Source organism: Hyla sarda, chromosome 3, assembly GCF_029499605.1.
Source record: "Hyla sarda isolate aHylSar1 chromosome 3, aHylSar1.hap1, whole genome shotgun sequence".
NCBI classification, from domain to species: Eukaryota; Metazoa; Chordata; class Amphibia; order Anura; family Hylidae; genus Hyla; species Hyla sarda.
This window is the reverse complement of record NC_079191.1, coordinates 331,968,645-331,993,000: the sequence shown is the minus strand read 5'-3', so window position 1 is coordinate 331,993,000 and position 24,356 is coordinate 331,968,645. Positions and strand designations below refer to the sequence as shown.

General features: G+C 43.1%; 1 protein-coding gene across 1 annotated transcript in view; it reads left to right on the top strand.

The window, feature by feature from the left end:
* The first annotated feature begins 268 nt into the window (after positions 1-268).
* RAB32 (RAB32, member RAS oncogene family) overlaps positions 269-24,356 on the top strand; it is a 60,843-nt gene continuing 36,755 nt past the window's right edge. Inside the window, exon 1 of the mRNA XM_056563361.1 lies at positions 269-728. Within this exon, the coding sequence (XP_056419336.1) occupies positions 500-728 (229 nt within the window). The 5' untranslated portion in view covers positions 269-499. The remainder of the gene's footprint in view (positions 729-24,356) is intronic.

The window sequence follows — 24,356 nt, the reverse complement described above, 5'->3', positions numbered from 1 at the left end:
ATGGTGTGACTGATACCAGTATCGGTATCAGGACATCTCTACTGGCCACCATGGTGTCATTCTGCAACAGCTGGAGACACCCTGGTTGGGAAATACTGCCCTGACATAAAAAGAAGACTCTTCTGCTACCCTACTTAAAGGGGGACTCCCCATTGTTAGTGGAGGAGTGGTCAAATCAGGTCGGGGGCTTGTATCTGTAGTCGGTAACTATGGTAATGAAGCTTGCGCGCTCAGAATATCCTTACAGCGATGTGTCGGTCACGTGCCTGCAGCTCTGACGTCACCACCCTGACCGGGCCGGCCCGGGCTCTTCCTGTCCTGTGACTCGAAGTCAGGTGGTTGGTTCTTTGGGAAACTGGGAGGAGAGAAAAGTTTGTAAGAAAGTGAAGTTTAGCTGTGACGGTAGCGGAGCGGCTCCGGGTGTGACATGAGGAGATGCGGCAATAAGTGTCTCTAGCAGTACTAACCGCACGCGTTACCGCCACCTGAGGGAGACTACATGGCCGGGGAGCCCGGAGCGGCCGCGGGGGCCCCGGAGCGCAGGGAGTACCTCTTTAAGGTGCTGGTCATCGGGGAGCTGGGGGTCGGCAAGACCAGCATCATCAAGCGCTACGTGCACCAGCTCTTCTCCCAGCACTACCGGGCCACCATAGGCGTCGACTTCGCCCTCAAAGTCATCAATTGGGACAGTAAGACCCTGGTCAGACTGCAGCTGTGGGACATTGCCGGTGAGTGGGCGCCATGGACGATCAGCTGGGGTGGGCAAACACTGGGGATCTGCACACAGGTGGCTGGTCTATATAGAGCAGTGGTTCCCAACCGGGGTGCCTCCAGCTGTTGCAAAACTAAAACATCTGAGAGTGGCAAACACTGGACATCTGCACACAGGTGGCTGGTCTATATAGAGCAGTGGTTCCCAACTGGAGTGTCTCCAGCTGTTGCAAAACTAAAACTCCCAGCATGCACTAACAGCCTTCTGGGCATGCTGGGAGTTGTAGTTTTCCAACAGCTAGAGAGCAACAGGTTTGGGTTCACAGTCTTACTGGAATGAATGGCCCATAGTTCTTACTTTTTAGGCTGCAGTGCTGAGACCCCAAAGGGTTGGGGAGGGTATTTGTGCATTCCACCATATATGTTATACTGTAGATCAGCGTTTCCCAACCGGAATGCCTCCGGCTGTTGCAAAACAAACTCCCAGCATGCACTAACAGCCTTCTGGGCATGCTGGTAGTTGTAGTTTTCCAACCGCTATAGAGCAACTGGTTGGGGTTCACAGTCTTACTTGAATGGCCCATAATTCTTACTTTTTAGGCTGCCGGAGCTGAGAAGCTGAGACCCCAAAGGGTTGGAGAGGGTGTTCGTGCATATGTTCTACTGTAGATCAGCGTTTCCCAACCAGGGTGCCTCCAGCTGTTGCAAAACAACAACTCCCAGCATGCCCGGACAGCCTTCGGCTGTCCGGGCATGCTGGGAGTTGTGGTTTTGCAACAGCTGGAGGCACCCTGGTTGGGAAACACTTCTGTAGATGAATAGTGCATCTGCCTCTAAGGTTCCAGTGAGATTCTCTATTGCAGTTGTCATACTTGCAGCACTGTTATAAACCTGACAACTTAGTTGAACCTATGGTTAGGCCACATTCGCACTACGATTTAGCAATAACTGGCGAGGAAATTTAAAAACCGCCTGCTGCCGTATCCCTGCCAGACCCGCGCCGCCTCCTCGTCATTTGAATGAGCCGGACAGAGTTAGTAGTGACTCTGATGGGGTAATTTTTGAACCGTATTAGTTTTTAATGCCTGACTGATAACCGTAGTATTCTAGGAGTCCAGCCGGGATATAGCAGTGGCCGGTTTTTCCCCACCGTATTGCTAAATCGTGGTGTAAATGCACCTTAAAGGGTTACTTAAAAGGGAAAGTTAAATAGATTTGTAAATTGATTCTATAAGGGTCTGATTTGATGCGCAGGTTTTCAAGCTGTGTTCACATCAAATCTGTGCGTAATACTGTATGTGTGAATAGGCATTAAAAAAATATTTACCCTTCCAGTACTTTTTAGCAGTTGTATGCTACAGAGAAAATTATTTTCTTTTTGAATGTCCTTTCTGCCTGACCACACTGCTCTCTGCTGACACCTGTCCATATCAGGAACTGTCAAGAGCAGGAGAAAACCCCCTTAGCAAACCTATGCTGCTCTGGACAGTTCCTGACATGGACAGAGGTGTCAGCAGAGAGCACTGTGGACAAGACAAAAAAAAAATTAAAAAGAAAATAATTTCCTCTGTAGTATACAGCCGCTAGAATGTACTGGAAGGGTAAAGATTTTTTTATTAGAAGCAATTTACAAATCTGTTTAAAGGGGTATTCCAGGCCAAAACTTTTTTTTATATATCAACTGGCTCCGGAAAGTTAAACAGATTTGTAAATTACTTCTATTAAAAAATCTTAATCCTTCCAATAGTTATTAGCTTCTGAAGTTGAGTTGTTGTTTTCTGTCTAACTGCTCTCTGATGACTCATGTCCCGGGAGCTGTGCAGTTTCTATGGGAATATTCTCCCATCATGCAAGGGATATTCTCCCATCATGCACAGCTCCCGGGACGTGACATCATCATTGAGCAGTTAAGACAGAAAACGTCAGAAGCTAATAACTATTGGAAGGATTAAGATTTTTTAATAGAAGTAATTTACAAATCTGTTTAACTTTCCAGAGCCAGTTGATATATAAAATTTTTTTTTTGCCTGGAATACCCCTTTAACTTTCTGCCATCAGTTCATAAAAAAAAGTTTTCCACCGGAGTACCCCTTTAAGGGTATGTTCACGATATGTAATTTCCGCGAACGGAATTACGTGCTGTGAACATAAACTTCAGAGCCAATCCCAACCAAGACAAGATGTGCCATACCCTGTGTCCTAGGACCATCAGCGCTGCAGTGAGCACTGATGGCCGGGCAGTTTATTTGAGGGGCGGGGACAAGAGGCAGGGGGTCGTTGATTATGTCTGTGTACCGAGAGCCCTGTGCGCGCCGTTCGGTGTATGATTGACAGGCAGGGAACGAGAGATATGCAGAGCCGCGCTCATGTCCCGCCCCACCAGCACTTCTGGAGATCGGACTTGTGCCAGTCTGGCACAAGTCCGAGGGCTATGCAGCGACCCCTAGTGGCCACTTTTTCAAAGTTAAATAAATGATGGAAATTTTTTTTTTTTTTTTTTTTATAAAGATATATGGCAAATAGGCATAACATTACTTAAGGAATAACATAGCAAAAGTTTTACTTGATGACAGGTACTCTTTAAATAATAATAATAACAATGCAGAAGTGTGAACAGTGGATTTGCTGAGGATATTGCCTGCAGAAGATTACAGTACTGAGCAGATGCATGTAATATCTGTCTATCCATGATATAGGAGCATGCTGTGGGTGCTGATGTGATCTATCTGTAGGGTTTTTTACAGTATGTTTACATCAAGGTATGTTCACATGGCGGAAATGCTGTGATTTCGCTCAAATTCTGTTTTGCAAAGCCTGCTGCAAAATGTGTGGAACCCAGAATTCTGCCAAAACTCAAAGCCCCATTTACTTCAATGGAATGTCGCCTGGAATTCTCCAAAATTGAAAGACGTTTTCAATGTTTTTGCAGAATGCTGCAAAATTCTGCTGTGTGAATGGGAAATAGTAGAATCCCCATTCAGTTTAATGTGCTGTAAATTTTGCTGAATTTCTGAGCAGAATTTTCTGGCGGACTCCCGCATAGAAATTCCGCCATGTAAAATCCTTTACTTCTCCAAGGTGAAACCCATGTGACACATTCACACTGAAGAAACTCGGCAAGGAAATTCCTCGCTAAAATCCTTTATCTCCATCTAAAAAGCTGTGCATACTAAATTTGAGGCAGATTCCAAGACAATTTCCATGTGTGAATTCTGCCTGGAATCGTTGTGGAATCAAAGCCCCATTGATGTCAACAGAAGGTCCTGGCAGGAATTTTATATTCTGCTTCAGCGATAGCCTTAAAGGGGTATTCCAGGCAAAATCTTTTTTTATATATATCAACTGGCTCCGGAAAGTTTAACAGATTTGTAAATTACTTTCATTAAAAAATCTTAATCCTTCCAATAGTTATTAGCTTCTGAAGTTTTCTGTCTAACTGCTCAATGATGATGTCATGTCCCGGGAGCTGTGCATGATGGGAGGATATCCCCATAGGAACTGCACAGCTCCCGGGACGTAAGTCATCAGAGAGCAGTTAGACAGAAAACAACTCAACTTCAGAAGCTAATAACTATTGGAAGGATTAAGATTTTTTAATAGAAGTAATTTACAAATATGTTTAACTTTTTCCGGAGCCAGTTGATATATAAAAAAAAGTTTTGCCCTGGAATACCCCTTTTAAGAATCAACATGTCTGTGTTCACATGGCAGAATTTCCATGCAGAGGTGAGATTCCGCAGCAGCAGTGTCCCATTGATTTTAGTGGGATTCTGCTGCACTGTGCTCATGGCGGAACACCTGGCGTGGAAATTGCGGTGTCCGCAGAAAGAAGAAACGTTACATAGTTATAGTTACATAGTTAGTACGGTCGAAAAAAGACATATGTCCATCAAGTTCAACCAGGGAAATTTAAGGGGATAAGATTCCTGATCGTGTGGGTTCCGCCGCTGGGGACCCCTGTGATCTTGCACGCCGCACCCCGTTAAAATCAGTCCCTGGAGCGTGTTCGCTCGGGGTCTGATTACTGTCTATCACGGGGCCGGAGCATTGTGATGTCACGGCTCCGCCCCATGTGACGTCACGCTCCGCCCCCTCAATGCAAGCCTATGGGAGGGGGCGTGATGTCACAATGCTCTGGCCCCGTGATCGACCGTAATCAGTCTCGGAGCGAACACGCTCTGGGGACTGATTTTAACGGGGTGTGGCGTGCAAGATCACGGGGGGTCCACAGCAGCGGGACCCCCGCGATCAGGCATCTTATCCCCTATCCATTGGATAGGGGATAAGATGTCTAAGTGCCGGAGTACCACTTTAACACCCACTTTTAACAACTGTTCTTGTTCTGCATTAATTATAGAAAACATTTATTATAGAACGCTATTCGTTTTAAGTTTGAAAATACACACTGGACACCTTGTTAATTTTAGAACACGCACATGCTGGTGTACCTACAAAATTTTAAAATGAATGTTGTGTTAAAATAGAATAAGGCACAAATAATTGTGTAAGAATTTTTAGACTTAAATAACCCATATATGGCACTAAAATATTTCCTTAAAAAATCCATAGTAATACAGCTTCATGCAGATTTTGGGGTGGGCAACGAGCGTTTTTTTTTTATTTTTTATGAGGTTTCACTATTGTTGCCTGTTGGTGCTGTCTTCCTGACGTAAACTCCGGCCCCAGCGCAGAGACGCAAGACTCCGCCCACCAACGTCACAAACAGGCAGACCAGTCAGGGTGTCACCCGATGCGGTACACCCTCCCCGTCACTCTCTAGCAACACTACTGGTAATAAAGGGTAGATAAAGAACTTCAGTTATTAACAGAAGGGAAAACTTTTCTGCTTTACAAAAATGCTTTTATAAACGGGTCTCCCGGGTTTTTCTTACGTGTGATTTATTTATCAAGGTCGTGCGACTATTTGATAAATAGGGCGCATGTAAGCAAAAGTAAGTAAAAAAAAAATTTGTCACATAAAAGCCATACGTTTGAAAAGAATGATAAATCTCCTTAGTGTGCAGGGTTTGTGCCTGAAGTAGAGTTTCAGCTTTTCCTTATTTTCTTTGTTGTTTTTCTCAGTGTGAACACAGGCTGACGGGGGCAGGCAATGAGCTCCGGTTTTACTGATCAATCAAATTGTGCAGCCTGTTAAATTGATCACTTTTGGCCTCTGATTCCTTGTTTACACTGGATAATTTATATGGCCGCACAAATGTAGCGATCAGCTGATAAGCTTGTTTACTGCTGAAACTGGCCCTTTCATACAGGCCGATTACTAGGATCGCTTATTCCCAATAATGCTTATTAAATGATTGCTATAAATAGTCCCCTAAGGGGACTTTTAAAGTGTGTGTGTGTGTGTGTGTGTAAAAAAATAAATAAATAAATGTGGTTAAAAATGTGAAAAATCCCCTCCCCCAATACAAATGTAAATAATCCATTTTACCCCCAAAAAAGCGTAAAAAAATAAACATATCGCCGCGTATATGAAAGTCTGAACTATCAAAATATATTGTTAATTATCCCGTACAGTGAACAACGTAAACGTGAAAAAAAGTCAAAAATTGCTGCTTTTTTTGTCACATTTTATTCCAAAAAATATATAAAAAATTAATGTAAAGTAAAACATAAACTACAGATCACGGTGCAAAAAATTAGCCCTCATACTGCCCTGTATACAGAAAAATGAGAAAGTTATAGGTGGTCAAAATAGGGCAATTTCAAACATACTAATTTTGTTAAAATAGTTTTTGAGATTTTTTTTAAGCGGGACAATTACAGAAAGACATATAACATGGGTATCATTTTAATCGCATTGACCCACAGAATAAAGAAAACATGTAATTTTTATCGTAAATTGTACAGCATGAAAACAAAAACCTTCCGAAAAATGTTAAATTGCGGTTTTCTTAAAAATTTTCCCAAATTAATATTTGTTTGGTTGCGCCGTACATTTTATGGTAAAATAAGTGATGTCATTACAAAGTAAAATTGGTGACGCAAAAAAACAAGCCCTCATGGGTCTGTGGATGGAAATATAAGAGTTATGATTTTTAGAAGGCGAGGAGGAAAAAACAAAAATGCAAAAATAAAATAGGCCTGGTCCTTGTCCTTAAGGGGTTAAGGCTTTTAATGATGGTAACTCCTTAATGGAAGCTTCATTGCACTTATGCTATATATAATATATGCTAACCCCCCCCCCCCCTGGAGACTGGAATAATGTTTAGTAGAGTAGAATGTGTGGCAGCTGACCTTACTTTTGGTAATCTTGAGGGGTAGCACATGAGGGGTGGGATGACAGGTCATCTCTATATGGAGTTTTTGAGTCCATCATGTGATCCTCTTGTATGACTTGCTGAGTGTGATCACTGGAGCACGGGCACTAACCACAGGATGTGTTCCCACACTTGTATTTTTTGTTACATTTTTGCTGTTTCTGTGTTTACATATTAGAACCTGTGTTGACTGTCTGGGCTTTGCCACATGATTGTCATTGCCCGTCCTTATGACACAATTCCTAAATCACATTTTGCCAGCTGCTACTTATAAAATACAGTCTAAATTGTGCCTGCAGAGTTTGCTAAGCCTTATATGCTCCTACACCCTGGAGGCAATATATTATATTAGGTAATTTTAAAAGGGATTTTTATTAATAATGTAATACTAAAATAATATCCTAAGCCTTAGGCCATCAATATCTGTTCAGTGGGAGGTGGACTCCTTGCACCCTCGTCAGTCAGCTGAATGAAGGGACTTTGCCCTCCGCTTTCTTAAAGATGTCCAGTGCACAAAAACTTATGCCCTATGCACATGATAGAGGATAAGTAGCTGATCGCACCCAGCACGTCAGCTGGTCGAAACCCCCCCTCCCCCCCTCCATTCATTCCTGTGGGAAAAGTGGAGACACGTGAACTTTGTCTCCTAGAGATGAATGGAGGGGTAGGGGGGGGTGTTTCGACCAGCTGATGTGCTGGGTATGAAACGCGCTTAAGCAGAGTAGAGCAGGGTCCCAGCGGTCAGCTACTTATCCCTTATCCTGCGGATAGGGCAGGGGTTGGGGCATTGGCTCCCCGGCCACTGGCTGGGAGGCCACACCTCCCGCACATCGTCGCCGCCGCTGTCCCTTCAAGCCCGCTGCCGGACTCAGCAGTAAGTTTAATGAGGGAAAGGGTATGCGGGGGGGGGGGGGGGGTTGTGATGGAGGGAATGGGGTATGGTGCGGGGGGGGGAGGGAGATGGAGGGGACGGGCTAGCGCCACATGTAACTAACTAATAGTTTATCTACACAGGGTGCCTCCAGCTGTTTCAATACTACAACTCCCAGCATGCCCTGACAGCCAATAGATGTCAGGGCAAGCTGGGAGTTGTAGTGGTGAAACAGCTGGAGGCACCCTGTGTAGATGAACTAAGGGCGGAAGTCCCCCCCAGCAGGCATCAGTGACGTGGTGCCTGCTGGGGAAGTCTGCCTGGTAGTGAGCACACTGCCAGGCAGACAAAAGGCATTTTTAATATAGTAAAAATAAAAATTAAAAGCAGGGAGGGGGTTAGGGATAGATTGGCAAAAGGCAGGGACAGAAAAAAAAAAATAGGATGGTGGGAGCTACCCTTTAAATCAATCAACAGATACCCGAAGCGGGGACAGCCACGCCCCCTCCATATAGTTCTATGGGAGAGCCGTTTGGCAATCTTCGGCTCTCCCGTAGAACTATATAGAGGGGGCGTGATGGCCCCCACTTTGGGCGGGGGTCTTGATGTGCGGCTGTAAAGGAGAGCCTAAACAGGAGATTTTTATTTTTTATTTTTTTGTTTTCTTGATACTTATCCTTTAAACAGATTTATAAATTACTTCTATTTAAAAATCTTAATCCTTCCAGTACTTATCAGCTGCTGTATGCTCCAGAAGGAGTTGTGTAGTTCTTTTCAGTCTGACCACAGAGCTCTCTGCTGACACCGCTGTCCATGTCAGGAACTGTCCAGAGCAGGAGAGGTTTGCTATGGGGATTTGCTCCTACTCTGGACAGTTCCTAAAATTGACAGAGGTGTCCGCAGAGAGCACGGTGGTCAGACAGAAAACAAATTCAAAAGGAAAAGAACTTCCTCTGTTTTATACAGCAGCTGATAAGTACTGGAAGGGTTAAGATTTTTAAAAGTAATTTACAAATCTGTTTAACTTTTTGGCACCAGTTGATAAAAAAAAAAAAAATAATAATAATAATAATAATAATTCCAGCGGAGTACTCCCTTAACAGCAGGAGGGGAGAGGAGAAAACTTTCATAACAGACAAAAACAGCATTGTTGTCTAATAAGATGTATTACAATATTTCTTATATTTCCTTGTACTATTAATCTATGCAAAGTTTGTTCAAATTACAGTACCCTTTTACCCCTTCCCAACCTATGACGTAAAAGTACGTCATGGGTGGGGTCAGGGGAACATGATGCGGGCCCATGGGTCTGGTCCGTGTCATAACCAGCAGATCCCCGCTGCTATCAGCAGCTGACATCTGCCAGTAATGACAGACATCGGAGCTGACTCCAATGTCCGTCATGGAAAAGGTTAAATGCAGTGATCAATAGCGATCACCGGTAATCCCTGGTGTCTAGGGGAACCATCTGCAGCTTTGCAAAGTAATCTGGGGCTGCAGATGGGTCACCGGGGAAAAACTGGGACTTGCCCGTCCTTCCCTCTGCCATCACGCCCCCTCCAATAGACTTGCATTGAGGGGACGGGGCGTGACGTCACACAGGGACTGAGTCCTGACGTCACGGACTTCCGTTCCCGTGGTCGCAACCCAGACCCTCCAGCGCTTCCGGACAAGAAACAGGGGGTGCCGCATGCAACATTGCAGGGGTCCCCAGCGGTGGGACCCCCGCGATCAGACATCTTATCCCCTATCCTTTGGATAGGGGATAAGATGTCTAGGGTGGGAATACCCCTTTAAGGCTGCTTCTGGCAGCCCTTAGCAATTGAGCGTTGAAAACATAGATCAATGTAATGAAATAGCCTTATATTGATCTATGTAAGCCACCTAATGAAGGCTTATGATAGGCCCCCTAGGGCGGCCAAAAAAAAAATAATTTCAAATCACCCCCATTGTTCAAGTAAAACACTGTAAAAATAAAAATGATACATATTTAGTATCGCCGAGTGCTTAATTTTCTGAAATATAAAATTATGATGATCCTGATGCTGCATGGTAAAAGGCGCAAACGCAAAAAAAAATTCAAAATGCCAAGATTGCTGATTTTTGGTCACATCACGTCCCAGAATAAAACTAATAAAAAGTGATCAAAAAGTCCATATATATGGAAAAGTGGTACAGTTAAAAAAATTAAACAGCTCATGGCGCAAAACCCGAACCCTAACATAGCTCTGTTGGTAGAAAAATAACAAACTTTTTTTTTTTTTCCCCCTCAAGTTTTCACTTTTTTTTTTTTTTTTTGTTACCTTAAAACGAAAAAAAATTGCCCAAGTTTGGTATCATTGAAATCGTACAGATCTATAGAATAAAAATAGAATGTCAGATTTACCATAGAGTGAAAATAATTATTGCCCCACAAAATTGCACAATTCCATATATTTTTTTAAATGTTGCCTTGCATATTGTTCTGGCTCCATAATACATTATATGTTAAAATAAAGGGGGTTAAACAAACAATTGCTTACAAGGCTAGGTTCAGACTATAGAATTTCCGCCTGCAATTCTGCTTTGAAATTGAAGGCGGAAATTCCGTTTGCTAAAATGTACTGTATAGTGAATTCACACTTCGGAATTTGTGAACGGAAACTTCCGCCTGAAGAAAGGGGTTGCTCTTTCTTCAGGCGGAAATCCGCACGGAACACATTGTAGTCTATTAGAGACTGCAGTGTCCGCGCGGTCCTAGCAGTCAGCGATGGCCGCACTCGGATTCTCCGGGCGGAAATTTTCTGCCCGGAGATTCCGTAGTCTGAACCTAGCCTAAAACATTAGACTTTGGGAAACCTAAATGACCCCTATTTTGAGTAACGATGATGGCATGTTAGATGTCACCCAGTTTTCCAAGAAACTGTCATAAACAGCCTAGTAGAATTAGTATTAATACAATTCCAGGCCTTGTAGTACTTTCCTGGATTTCATGAGTAAATGCTCTTTAATCCCAAATGATGTCATTTTCTTAAGGAATCGGGATGCACTATTTCCCCATTCATATGGCAGAACATATGGCTCTCAGTCTTTTGGATTGTGATCAAATACAATAAATATGCTGCACAGCATTTCCACACATACCAAATATATGGTACAGGTTAAAGGAAATCTGCAGCCAAAAAACTCTAATCCCCCTATGCATAGGATGGGGGATAAGTGTCTGATTGCGGGGGATCCGAACACTGGAAACCCCCCCCCCCCCCCCCCCCCGATCTCCTGCACAGGGCCATGGCTCTGCCTGCTGCAGTATGATGCTGTGGCCGACACGCCTCCTCAATGTAGTTCTATGAGAGGTGGGATGCAGTGTTTGTGCCTCTCCCATAGAACTGTATGGGGAGGGGGCATAACCGTCAACCTCTCAGGTCGACGCTACGCGCAATAGCATTCACACTGAGTGCTAATGCGGGGGCCCCATTCAGGAGATCGCGGGGGGGGTCCCATCGGTCAGACCCCCCCGCAATCAAACACTTCTCCCCTATCCTGTGGATAGGGGATAAGTATTTTTTGGCTGCAGTTGTCCTTTAATATAAATGTTGGTAAACAGGATAACTCTGTGTGAAGCTGTATCTGAGCAAACAGAAAAGGGCATTGATGATAAATATATATATATATATATATATATATATATATATATATATATATATATATATATATAAAATTGTCACTTACACTTTCAGAGTGCGAGTCATACTGAATGTGGCTGATACACATTTCTTTTTAACACTCCCATGCGAATGCTTTACAGTAAAACAGTTTATTGTATCTTAAAAGGCCCAACACACAACTTTTTTCATTTTGTTTGGTGTCCTTTTGACTTTAAAATAGAAACACCGCCTAAAACTGCCCCCTCATTTTTCTCCTCCATGATGCAGCTTTTGTGGGTTAAAAAAAAGTGTGTGTAGTAGTGTGCCTTATTTGTTTGGCATTTTATCCCTTGTTTCTTTCTCATTACAAGCTATGTAATTCTTTCATCATGTCACTCAATGCCACTAAGCCTAAAAAACATCACCAAAGGGTGAAAAATACACACACAAAAGAAATCCACCATCAGGGACATTTATCATCGCTGCTTTACGACACAGGGTTTTTAATTTTTTAAATTTAGTTTTCTTGCTCCTCACCTTCCTAAAATCATAATGCTTTCAATTTTCTGCCTTACATATAAGGCCTTGTTTTTTTTCACCACCAATTTTACTTTGACATCATTAATTTCACCACAAGATCTATGGCAAAACAAACAAAAAAATTATTTGTGGGACAAAAATGGAGAGAAAAAAAAACGCCATTTTGTAACTTTTAGGACCTTCCATTTCTACCCAGTGCACTTTTTGGTAAAAATTACACGTTCTATGTATTCTGTAGGTTCATGCAGTTGAAATGATATCAAACTTGGGCTTCTTTCACACTGCCGTTGTGACACAACAGTGTGACGTCCGTGGGGGAACCTGGGGAGAATAGCAGGAGGAAAAATACATCATGCAAAGTTTTTCCCTCCTGTTACTCCCATCAAAAAACAACGGCGCCCTACAGACCCCATAATAGTGAATGTCATCTGTCGGGATATCAATATCTATTTATATGAAACAGCACATTTAAAATTGTTCTCTTCTGACCCTTCTTTTTTATTCCGTATACGGGGATGTGTGAGTGCTCATTTATTTTTATTTTTTTCATCACTGGAGTTGTAGTTTAGAAACAGAGACTACAGCTGTTGCTAAATTACAACTTATATTTTTCCCAGACAGCCAAAGGCTGTAGTTGTAGTTTAGCAACAGCTGCAGGCTCCCTGTTTGGAAGCTCTGGTTTATGGACGTTTTCCATAAAGGGGGGCACCATAAATATACTAACCAATTTTCCATGTTGTTTATTTTTTTTTTTTCTCGTATAATTTCAGATCTGTGTATGTAGAGGACTTCTTTGGATTCGGTAAAAAAACCAGCGTGGTTTTTATTTTATTTTTTTAAAATATATTAATAAAATGGTTAACAAGGGCTTGTGGGGGAGTGTTTTTTGGAATAAAAGTTTAAAAAAAGTTTTTTTTACTTTACACGCTTAGTAGTGGAAGCTGTCTGATAGACTGAATCCATTACTAAGCCGGGGCTTAGCGATTTCCTCTGTAGTATTCAGCAACTAATAAGTACAGGAAGGATTAAGGTTTTTTTAATAGAAGTAATTTACAAATATGTTTAACTTTCTGCTACCAGTTGATTTAAAAGAAAAAAGTTTTTCACCGGAGTACCCCTTTAAACAAAAAAACTGGTCATCGACGTAGTCCTCTGCATACACGGATCTGAAATGAGAAAAAAATATGGAAAATTGGTTAGTACATTTATGGTGCCCTCCCCAATAAACCAGAGTTTTTCCAAACCGTGAGCATACAGCTGTTGCTAAACCACAACTCCCATCATTTTCAGACAGCCTTTGGCTGTCTGGGAAAGATATAACCTGTAATTTAGCAACATAGGAGTTGTAGTTTAGCAACAGCTGGAGGCACCAGTCCGTACCTATAACCCGCCAGGTTGTGGAGCCCGCTGGCTCCCAGGAATACGAAGCTGCACTGTAATTTCATATTTCCCAGGCGGTGCTGTGATTGGCTGGAAATTACAGTGTAGTTTAGTATTTCTGGGAGCCGGCCGGAACCACTGCCCCGGCCCCCCCATCTTCCCCACCTTCGCTCATGTCCCAAACCCCCCTCCGCTCATGTCCACATCTCCCACCCGCCAGCTATCTGAGCTGTTACAGGACTACAACTTATAGCATGCCCTTTCAGTGAGGACATGCTGGGAGTTGTAGTTGCGGGCGGGAGGGTGACCGAGGAGCGGAGCTGGCCGGCTCCCAGGGATATGAAACTACACTGTAATTTCATATTTTGCAGCCTGAGCTGTGATTGGCCGAGACCAACCAGCCAATTACAGCCCAGGCCGGGAAATATGAAATTACAGTGTAGTTTCATTTTTCTGGGAGACGCCTGACTCCGCTGCCCCGGCCACTCATCTGTCCCCCGCCGCTGCTTATCAGCCATATTATATGGGTGGCGGGGGAGTTGCAGTTTGGCCTTCCTAGTGGTTGCCACAGTAAAGATCACTTTACTTTTCACTTTCATCCCCCCCCCCCAACGTGGTTTCCCTACCTGAGCCAGGATCCAGCAGTCTCCAGCGACGATCCAGGGTCCCCAGGCATCTTCTCCTCCAGGTACCGGCCTCCATCTTCTTCCCACAATCCCCTCGACATCCAGGGGTGGGCAGAATGGGGGTTGCCATGGCAACCCACTCTCCTGCCCTGCCATTGGTCAGAATCAGTTCTGACCAATGGCAGGGGATAGGAGGAGATCGCAGCACTGCGACCTCGCTCCTAGCCCTCAGGATGATCGGGGCTGTCTCATCAACTCCGATCATCCCTATTTTCCGGGTGATCGGGTCACCAGAGACCCGATCAGCCCGGAATAGCAGAAAATCACATGTCTGAATTGACATGCGATTTTCTGCGATCGCCGACATGGGGCGGGGGGGGGGAGGGGTTGGGGGTCGGGTCTCAGGACCCCCCTGGGCGATGTGCCGGGATGCCTGCTGAATGAGTGCGGGATGAATGATTTCAGCAGCCAGTCCGGTCCCCAACCGGCTAGCAGCGGGGACCGGAATTCCCACGGGCGTATGCATACGCCCCACGTCGTTTAAAGGTTAACCTTCATAAATGAGTTCAGCTTTCAGGTGCTCCGGTGGGCTGGAAAAGGTGGATACGGTCCTAGAAGAATCTCTCCTAGGACTGTATCCACCTTTTCCAGCCCACCGGAGCACCTGAAAGCTGAACTCATTTATGCAGGCTATAGTCAGCAAACGCCGAGCTGCGAGGTACGTGACGAATTGAATCACTGTAACTGCGCTCATCTCTAGATAAGGGATCAAATACTTATTTTTTGGGGACTAAAATGTAAACCAACCGTTTAGATACTGATCATTTCTCAAAGGATCAGAACAGAATCATGAAGGGATAAAAAAAACTTTTATTTCCTTAATTTTCAGAGGCACAAGTGGTAAGGTGGGGCACTGCTGTGGCTACAGGTGGAGGATATAGGTCACTGATGTGGGATATCATTGTTAGTACTTGTGGGAAGTAAGGGCATGGCTGTGTCTTCCTTTTGGGTCTACCACTGACTATTGGGGAGGGGAGACAGTAACCGCTTTGGTTTCTGTTTGAGGCTACTGCAGCATTACTAAGGGGACTATGGTCATGCTTGCTGTTAAAGGGGTACTCTGCCTCTAGACATCTTATCCCCTATCCAAAGCATAGGGGATAAGATGTCTGATCGTGGGGGTCCTGCCGCCAGGGACCCCCATGATCTCCCTGCTGCACCCGTCATTTGTTTAGCGTGTTGGGTGCAGCTCCGGAGGCTTGTGACATCACTGCCACGCCACCTCAGTGCAAGTCTATGGGAGGGGGGGGGGGTGAGGCCATCACGCCCCCTCCCACAGACTTGCATTGGGAGGGTGTGGTCGTGACGATATGAGCGGGACGTGAGGTCACAAGCCTCTGCCCCGTATAGCCAGTCATCCGGAACGGAGCGACGTTCTCTCAGTGCACCTGATATCTGGGGTGCCGCAGCAGAGATCACAGGGGTCCCCAGCGGTGGGACCCCCCCCGCGATCAAACATCTTATAGCTAGGGATAGCTAGTGAAATTAAATTTGGACTTAACAATTTCTAGCTTCAGCATTTATTTTTTATTTTTTTATTGCAATAACAGGTGTAGGTACTGTAAATGGATGTCATATGAAGAGCTATTGCTGCACGAAAAACCTGTTGCTGCACGATAGGTTGCAATATAATATTTTTCCATCATGAGACTAAACCACCGACATGCCCATCCTGTTGTTGTAAAATCGAAGTGTTATGTTATGCACTGTGATGTTGTACAGGCCCCTTGTTCTGTTGAACAGTTATTAAAAGAAAGGGCTATTTCCTTGGATTGCCCCGGAATGTGACTGATGCAATGAATGCATGTGATTTTTACAACAGGCCTGTGTTTAGTTATGTCACACAGGATGCGGACCGTTACATAGTTACCACAGTCTCCTGGGACATCTACATTTGCTTACAGTTCTGCTAATAGTTACGCTGTAAAATAGCGGCAGTACTGAAACAGTAGCATAAGGTTTAACAGTGCTGAAGGGAAGTGGTTGAGAAACACTTGGTAAAACAGGAATGAACTTATGTAAGTTTTTTGTTTCTCTCTTAAATGTCATTATGTAACCAGTGAGCATAGCCACAGAGAGAAATGGTATGTGTGAATAGTTACAATAGTATGTGAGATGACTTAATATGACTTCTTTTAGGGCACAACCAAACGGCTCATGGGCTGTTCATATCACATTTGTGTTTTTACCAACACTTACATTACAAGTCAGGAGCTTTAGACGTACTGGACAAATGTCTCTAAAGTGGTGTATTGTTTGACCGAGGACCTTTCTGCCCTAAATCAGGCCGATATGAATCAGTATACGACACAAAATGAAGAATGGAACAGCATAAGTAGACTACGCTATTCCATCCAACAGGATATTTTAAAAGCAGATACTAGAATAGACTATAGGTGATGTGTGACAAGGTATGGCCTTCTTCACAGGCATCTGTTAGAGAGATTCCATTAGATTTTTAGTAGATTTTTCATGCCATATCTGTTAATCGGATGCCTTATGTTGCTATCTGTCGCCCACAGGCTGTAATGGCATCAATTTAATGGATACATCATGGAAAAGTTTATGAAGTATCCATTAAACTGATTCCATATAATTCTATGGGTGACTGATGCCTCTGTTAGGCTTCCATCACAGTCTGGAAACTGACGGCCTGTTCACCTACACTAAACCCAATACACAGGATTATAGTGTGGGTAAGACCTGTTAGGGTGCATGCACACCAAGTTTTTGCTAAACAGTTCCCTTATACGGTTTCAAGTTAAAAACTGTACGGAACCGTATAGAAAACCGTATGCATTGACTTAACATTGTAAACCGTATGTCAAACGCATCATCTGGTTTAGTCCGTTTTGCGTCTTATACGGTTTTGTCAGTTTTTTTTACCCGTACCCAAAACCGTAGTCTACCACGTTTTTTGTTCCAGGGGAAAAACCATATTAAACCGTATACAGTTGTTTTTTTTTTTTGTTTTTTTTTTGTTTTTTTTTTAAACATGGGAGTCAATGGGAACCGTACTTTGCACAGTTTTTTTTTTTCTTGGAATTTCAATCAAACAAGTGAAACCTTATTCAAAATGGACTGAAAGTTAAAAAGGTATACTTTTTTTTTCTTAAAAAACGGATGCAACCGGACATCATTTTTCAAACCGTATACGGTTTTTAATCATATATACGGGATGAAATTTGTACACACCTTTTTGATACTCATGCTGATCAATATTCATTGAAGACCCTTCGCCCATGTGAGCGATCTGTAGGCGGGTGTATTGAAGCTGAGCGGATAGATGTAGGGATGCTTGGTATGCTGAGGTCCCACCTCCATTGCAAAAAATAACTAGTTATTAACCTATTAGCAATAAAGGCTAATAATGGGTCTATCTCCAGACCCACTGATCCGAATTAGTTATACATGATATTAATCTGCTTTACCCGCAATAAAACCCTGTGTTTTGGGTTTAGTGCCGATGGGCAAACTGTCAGATTCACTTTAATGTATATGGCATAGTAATTTGGCGTGTACATTAAAGGAGGTAGAAAACGTGTCACTCACTCAGTGACGTCACTTCTTGACATGGAGTCCATAGCAGGTAGCCACATACATATCGGCATCATTAAAGGAGTACTGTGATGTAGGACAATTAATCCTCTATCCAAAGCGTTTGTGTATCTCTGGCTCTCTCACAGACACACAGAGGGGATGTGTTGACCACCACTTGCAGGGGTTGACAGTCTCCTTGCACAAAGCGGACAGCTGGGTGCCAGCCAGGAGTTCACCGGGGACTATTTTATGTAGGCTTAGATGTAAAGCAAATCTTAAGCAAGGTAGTATGGACTTCACGGTTAGATATCTAGATTCGGTCTCCCAGAAAGACCGTAGGACAGCAGATAATGGGATTGGCTGAATATCTAGTCTGAACAAATCTAAGTTAGTGACAAGCTGGGAAAATTGGATCAAGAATAGTTGTGCCAGGTTTCACTCCATGAATAGTCTGGTCCAGCAATGGCAATCTGATGGCTTTTGTGTGCCTGTAAGGCCCAATGCTATCCTGTGTACTGTGCAGTTACATTGTGGGAAGTTTTTAGCCTGTACGGTTGTTGTCTGTTGGTTGTTGTTGTGTTTTTTTTTTGTGTGACATTTTACTTAGTTAGATGCTGAAATTATAGATTGTAGAGTTAAGAAAATTAACCTCGGCCTATTCAGAGAAGCCTCTAAAAAGAGTCTTTTCTGTTGACAGTAAATGGGCACAAGGGTCACTGCATGTAAACGCAGATTATCGGTGAATTATTCCGTCCTGGTTTATTGCTCTCCCTGCTAAGATGAGATGTAATTGCTGGTTTTGCTTTCATATTGGGAGCAATTCAATAATTGACCCGAATACATGGTGTTCATGTTACTACGATACTTGTATGAAAGATTTTTCAGAGACACATTAAGTCTAAAGAAATAACTGAACAAAATTAAAACTGTATTACACAAAGCATTCGTGGGAGCTTTTCATTTACATTTTAATATTGTAATTTAATGCAGCTTAAATGGAAATGTATTTTAGAGCGCATTATCATGGTGTATGCCAGTGTAACATCATTAGAACTGTCCCTAAAGGGCTGAATGTCCTAAACGGGAATAGATGCAAGCACTTCATAAAATGCATTTAAAGCATGGCCAAATAATGGGACCTTGCCCTCTTTTTTGAGAGTCCGTATTCCTGTTTGATGAATGAAAATGGCAGCGGCTGGAATTTATGTTTTTATATTTTTTTTGTTAGGCTACTTTCACACTGCCGTTGTGCCGTGTCCAGAACTGCCAATAAGCTGCCCCCCTTATTAACGGCTGTTAACTGGACAGGGCACAACAGGTCCCGATGGATCCCATTATAGTAAATGGGGTCCGTCGAATGGCCATTGTTTTGTAGTGGGAGAAAAAGACGGCGCATGCAGCATTTTTTATTTATTTTTCTCCCACTATTCTCACTATTCTCTCCAGGTTTCCTGCCGGCCGTCACACATACCGGTAGATAACACTTTTCACAATAGCTGATGTTCAGAGCTCAGCCACACAGCCTCCTCCCCTCCATTCACAATGATCTCTGCACAGGTCACCGATCATGCCTAGAAACCTCCATGGCCTGGTTATCTCCAGGCCATTATCCAAATGTCTTCCCCCCCCCCCATGTTTCTTTAATCCCTAAGTATCAGACCCATTTTGCATTGTTGCCCTTTAGTTTTTTCCTCCTTGCTCTATAATAGCCATAACTCTTATTTTTTTCATCTACACATCCATATAAAGGCTTGTTTTTTGCAGGACAAATTGTACTCTGTAATGTCATTCATTTTGCTAGAACATATGCTCCTAAACAAAAAATAAAAATTGAGGCAGGCTCAATCAAATTCAGATCCGCAGCCAGCACGGATGTAGAAGTAAGCCCTCTGGCTAACTTTTCAGTGATGGCGCTGTTGGGGGGTGATTCAACCTACTACAGCCTCAGGAATGCATTTAAGGTCCCTTTAGACACTGCTGTCAACTTTGATAGCGGTGATCTAAAGGGATAATAGCCACTTTACAAGTTATTAGCAGAAGCCACCCGCTACTGGAATCAGCTGAAGGTCATCCGGTATGACACGGGCTCTAGTCAGGAGCCTGTGTCATACACCCTTAACAGCACAATAACATGTATACATCTCATTGGTTGAGACTGTCGCCTAGAGGCAGTTGCTGGATCATGTTCCTTTTTTTTTTTTTCTTCTGTCTTTCTATTCTCTAATTGTAATTTATTTCCTGTGCATTATGAGGGCTGCCGTCTTGCCGGATAGGTTTTTAACAGCACTTAGTATTATGCTTTACAGCAGGACCCATAGATAACAATAGACAGGGCCTGTCCCCATTCAGATGAATTAGAAACCTTACTAGGCATATTCTGTGACCTTTTCACAGATCATACTACAGGGAAGGGGGTGCTGATCTCTGCTGTGAATGGTGGTGGGTCCTGTGTTATATCCCTACTGGTGTCGCCTTTCACAATTTCTGAGATGGACATTACTGGGAAATGATCTGTAGAGAACAGGTTTAGTTTTAGGTCTAATGGCCAGAATGGAAACAGCAAGATTTCAGGACTATTATAAAATATGAATAGTAAAATGGAAAATTAGTGAAAACATCACCCAAAAATATGGTTAACATTAAAACCTGATATAAACAATAGGTAATTTTCAAAATAAGTGTTTTTTCATTACGGCTTTACGTTGTTTACTTGTCAAAACATGGATACTGCTATTTTTGGATGCAGATCCTCTTCAATATGCTGAACTATTGGAGTAGGTTCAATAATCAAATTCTGTTTTGGAAAGATATTTTTTTACATCCTGTTGTCTGATAAATCTTCTTTACTGAGATGTTTTGTCTGGTCAGTCAGAAGTCTTGTCTAACTGATCTTAAAAATCCTTGTTAGAAGTCTTTTATACTTCTTAGTGTCATGTGAAACAAGCTATGCAGCTGGTATGTCACATGTTGCTGCGGATAAACCTCTGACACAACATTTACAACAGAACTGCCCTTCTGCATACACTACACTGGGGGCACATTTATTTTAAAAAGAAAAACCCTTTTAAAAAATTGCAGGGAAATCTGGAAAAGCAAAGTGTGTGACATGTGCAAAGTGAAAGTTTTTGGTGTGGAGTATGTACTGCACTGGTCTTTAATGGGAACAATACTTATAATACTAAGGCTGGGTTCACACTAATGTAATACAGACGTATTTTATTGAATCTTTTTTTCAGCTGCAAGTCCCATCCTGACTGTATCTGATGTTCCAAAGCCGACAGCGGTCAGGACATCACACCCGTGGTCAGACTGGGACTTGTGGCTGTAATTCGAACGCAAAAATGTGTCCATCTTACATTACTTTTAACCCCAGAATTTAATTTGAGTTTATTGACATTTTACATGGAAGATTTATCAATACAGTGTGACTTGCGATAAATGAAAAATGTTTAAAGGGGAACTCCACCCCTATACATCTTATCCATTTTCTTATTTCAGCTGTGGCACCCGAGACATCCGATGCACAGAGAGACGTTTGCTCTGTGCCGGATGACTGGCGATGTGGGGCAGAGGTTCTTGATGTCACAGCAACGCTCTGCTCCGGCCGTCACGGCCACCCCCTTCAATGCAAGTCTACGGGAGGGGGCGTGACGTCACGAGGCTCTGGTGCAGCGCCAGACGCTCTAAACGAATGCTGGGTGCAGCAGGGAGATCGTGGGGGTACCCAGTGGCGGGTCCCCTGTGATCAGTAATCTTATCCCCTATCCTTTTGGATAGGGGATAAGATGTCTAAGGGCTTTGTACCCCTTTAACTCACAAGCCATAAAACCTCTGACCAGAGTAAACAGAGAAGAACTTCAATTGCACAGTGTAGTATAATGAAGGTTACTACATCTTTAGATTGCTGTTACCAGTAATCTACTGTATTTCATAAATGGGCCTAATATAGTGGCCCCTCAACATACAATGGTCCTTCTGGAACCGATTAAAATTGTATGTTGAAACCACGGTATGTCGAGTCCATAACTCTATGGAAACCTGGTAATCAGTTACTGCATGAGAAAGACAAATCTACAGCACTGTACAGTATTATTCTCCTGAGCACCGAGAATAGCAGTGTTTATCAACCAGCCTTTGGCTGTCTGGGCATGCTGGTAGTTGTAGTTTTGCCACAACTGGATGCACACTGATTGAGAAACACTGGAGAATAGGCTGTACGGTGGTGTTATGTTTTTAACAATGTCAGAAGAGGGTGCAGGAGGAATGCATAAATATACCATTCACTGCCCAATCTGACACACCACTCGCTGCCCCCATACTGTACGTGATGCTCGCTGTACGAAGTTGAGGTACAGTGGAACCTCTAGTGTGTGAAGGAAGAGGAGGGCAGTGCTCATTGGACATCTGCAGAAAAGCTGCAGGCTTTTTAGACATCTCCAAGGGGCCACCGCAACAGACTGAAAAGACATGTGAGTGGTGGAGGCTCACTGTGTCTGTTCTGTGTACATGTCTCTGCGACAGAATGGGGCACATTAAACAGGTCTATTTTGCACTTTGGGCCCCTATGTACAGAGGCATTGTAGGTCAATGCTGTATGCAACTTTATGGTGGACTCTGAGAGCCTATTTGTAAGTTGAAATTCTCATATGTATGGGCCATGGTAAGATCACTGTATAGGAAGAATCTGGGTCCATCATTCCTGGCAGAGCTGGTCACAGACCACTCATACTAGGCAGAGATTGCACACATTGAGAAGTTCTATATATTGTTCTCTGCAAACTTAGATTCACGCTGGCATCACTATATGCTGAGAAGAGACTGCTGAGGGGTATTTTGCTCTCAAGGATATTAGGAGAAAACTGCTGGGAGTAGAGTTTGGAAATGGGAGAAGGGCGACATGGCTGTGAGGGCTGAAAATAGAAAAAGGTATAGTACTGCTGGGTTTACCGAGGCCAAAAGAGGGCTACTAATGTGACTAATAAAATGCCCAGCGTGTACATTTATTGTCTATAGATGTGAAAAAAATATCTGCCATAACTACTGATTGAAATGAGAGGGCACTTCTGTGATTACTGGGCTTGAGATACTGGGGCGACCAATGGAGTGGTAAAATGCAGTAGATACTACAGCAAGGAAAAAGTTGAACTACATTGCAAGCGATTTGGGTGAATGGCCATCCATGTACTGCAAAGACAACTGGAATCTGCCCTCCCTTCTAGCTCTTAGAGACGGGTTCTTTGCTTAGGACCCGTTCTAATAGCGAAGAGTTATTCACGATGAATGAAATCAGTGATGCATTATAGTGAAGAGACTTTAAAGGGGTATTCCAGGCAAAAACTTTTTTTATATATCAACTGGCTCCGGAAAGTTAAACAGATTCGTAAATTACTTCTATAAAAAAAATCTTAATCATTCCAATACTTATTAGCTTCTGAAGTGGAGTTGTTGTTTTCTGTCTAACTGCTCAATGATGACTCTCGTCCCAGGAGCTGTGCAGTTCCTATGGGGATATTTTCCCATCATGCACAGCTCCCAGGACGTGACATCATCATAGAGCAGTTAGACAGAAAACTTCAGAAGCTAATAACTATTGGAAGGATTAAGATTTTTTAATAGAAGTAATTTACAAATTTGTTTAACTTTCTGGAGCCAGTTGAGATTTATATATAAAAGTTTTTGCCTGGAATACCCCTTTACCCCTTAAGGACGCAGGACGTAAATGTACGTCCTGGTGAGGTGGTACTTAACGCACCAGGACGTACATTTACGTCCTGTGCATAACCGCGGGCATCGGAGCGATGCCCGTGTCATGCGCGGCCGATCCCGGCTGCTGATCGCAGCCAGGGACCCGCCGGCAATGGCCGACGCCCGCGATCTCGCGGGCGTCCGCCATTAACCCCTCAGGTGCCGGGATCAATACAGATCCCGGCATCTGCGGCAGTTCGTGATTTAAATGAACGATCGGATCGGCCGCAGCGCTGCTGCGGGGATCCGATCATTCATAACGCCGCACGGAGGTCCCCGCTCCTTCCTCCGTGCGGCTCCCGGCGTCTCCTGCTCTGGTCTGTGATCGAGCAGACCAGAACAGAAGATAGCTGATAACACTGATCTGTTCTATGTCCTATGCATAGAACAGATCAGTATTAGCAATCATGGTATTGCTATGAATAGTCCCCTATGGGGACTATTCAAGTGTAAAAAAAAAATGTAAAAGTAAAAAAAAAAGTGAAAAATCCCCTCCCCCAATAAAAAAGTTAAACGTCCGTTTTTTCCTATTTTACCCCCCAAAAGCGTAAAAAACATTTTTTATAGACATATTTGGTATCGCCGCGTGCGTAAATGTCCGAACTATTAAAATAAAATGTTAATGATCCCGTACGGTGAACGGCGTGAACGAAAAAAAATAAAAAAAAGTCCAAAATTCCTACTTTTTTAATACATTTTATTAAAAAAAATTTATAAAAAATGTATAAAAAGTTTTTTATATGCAAATGTGGTATAAAAAAAAAGTACAGATCATGGCGCAAAAAGTTAGCCCCCATACCGCCACTTATACGGAAAAATAAAAAAGTTAGAGGTCATCAAAATAAAGGGATTATAAACGTACTAATTTGGTTAAAAAGTTTGTGATTTTTTTTAAGCGCAACAATAATATAAAAGTATGTAATAATGGGTATCATTTTAATCGTATTGACCCTCAGAATAAAGAACATTTTTACCATAA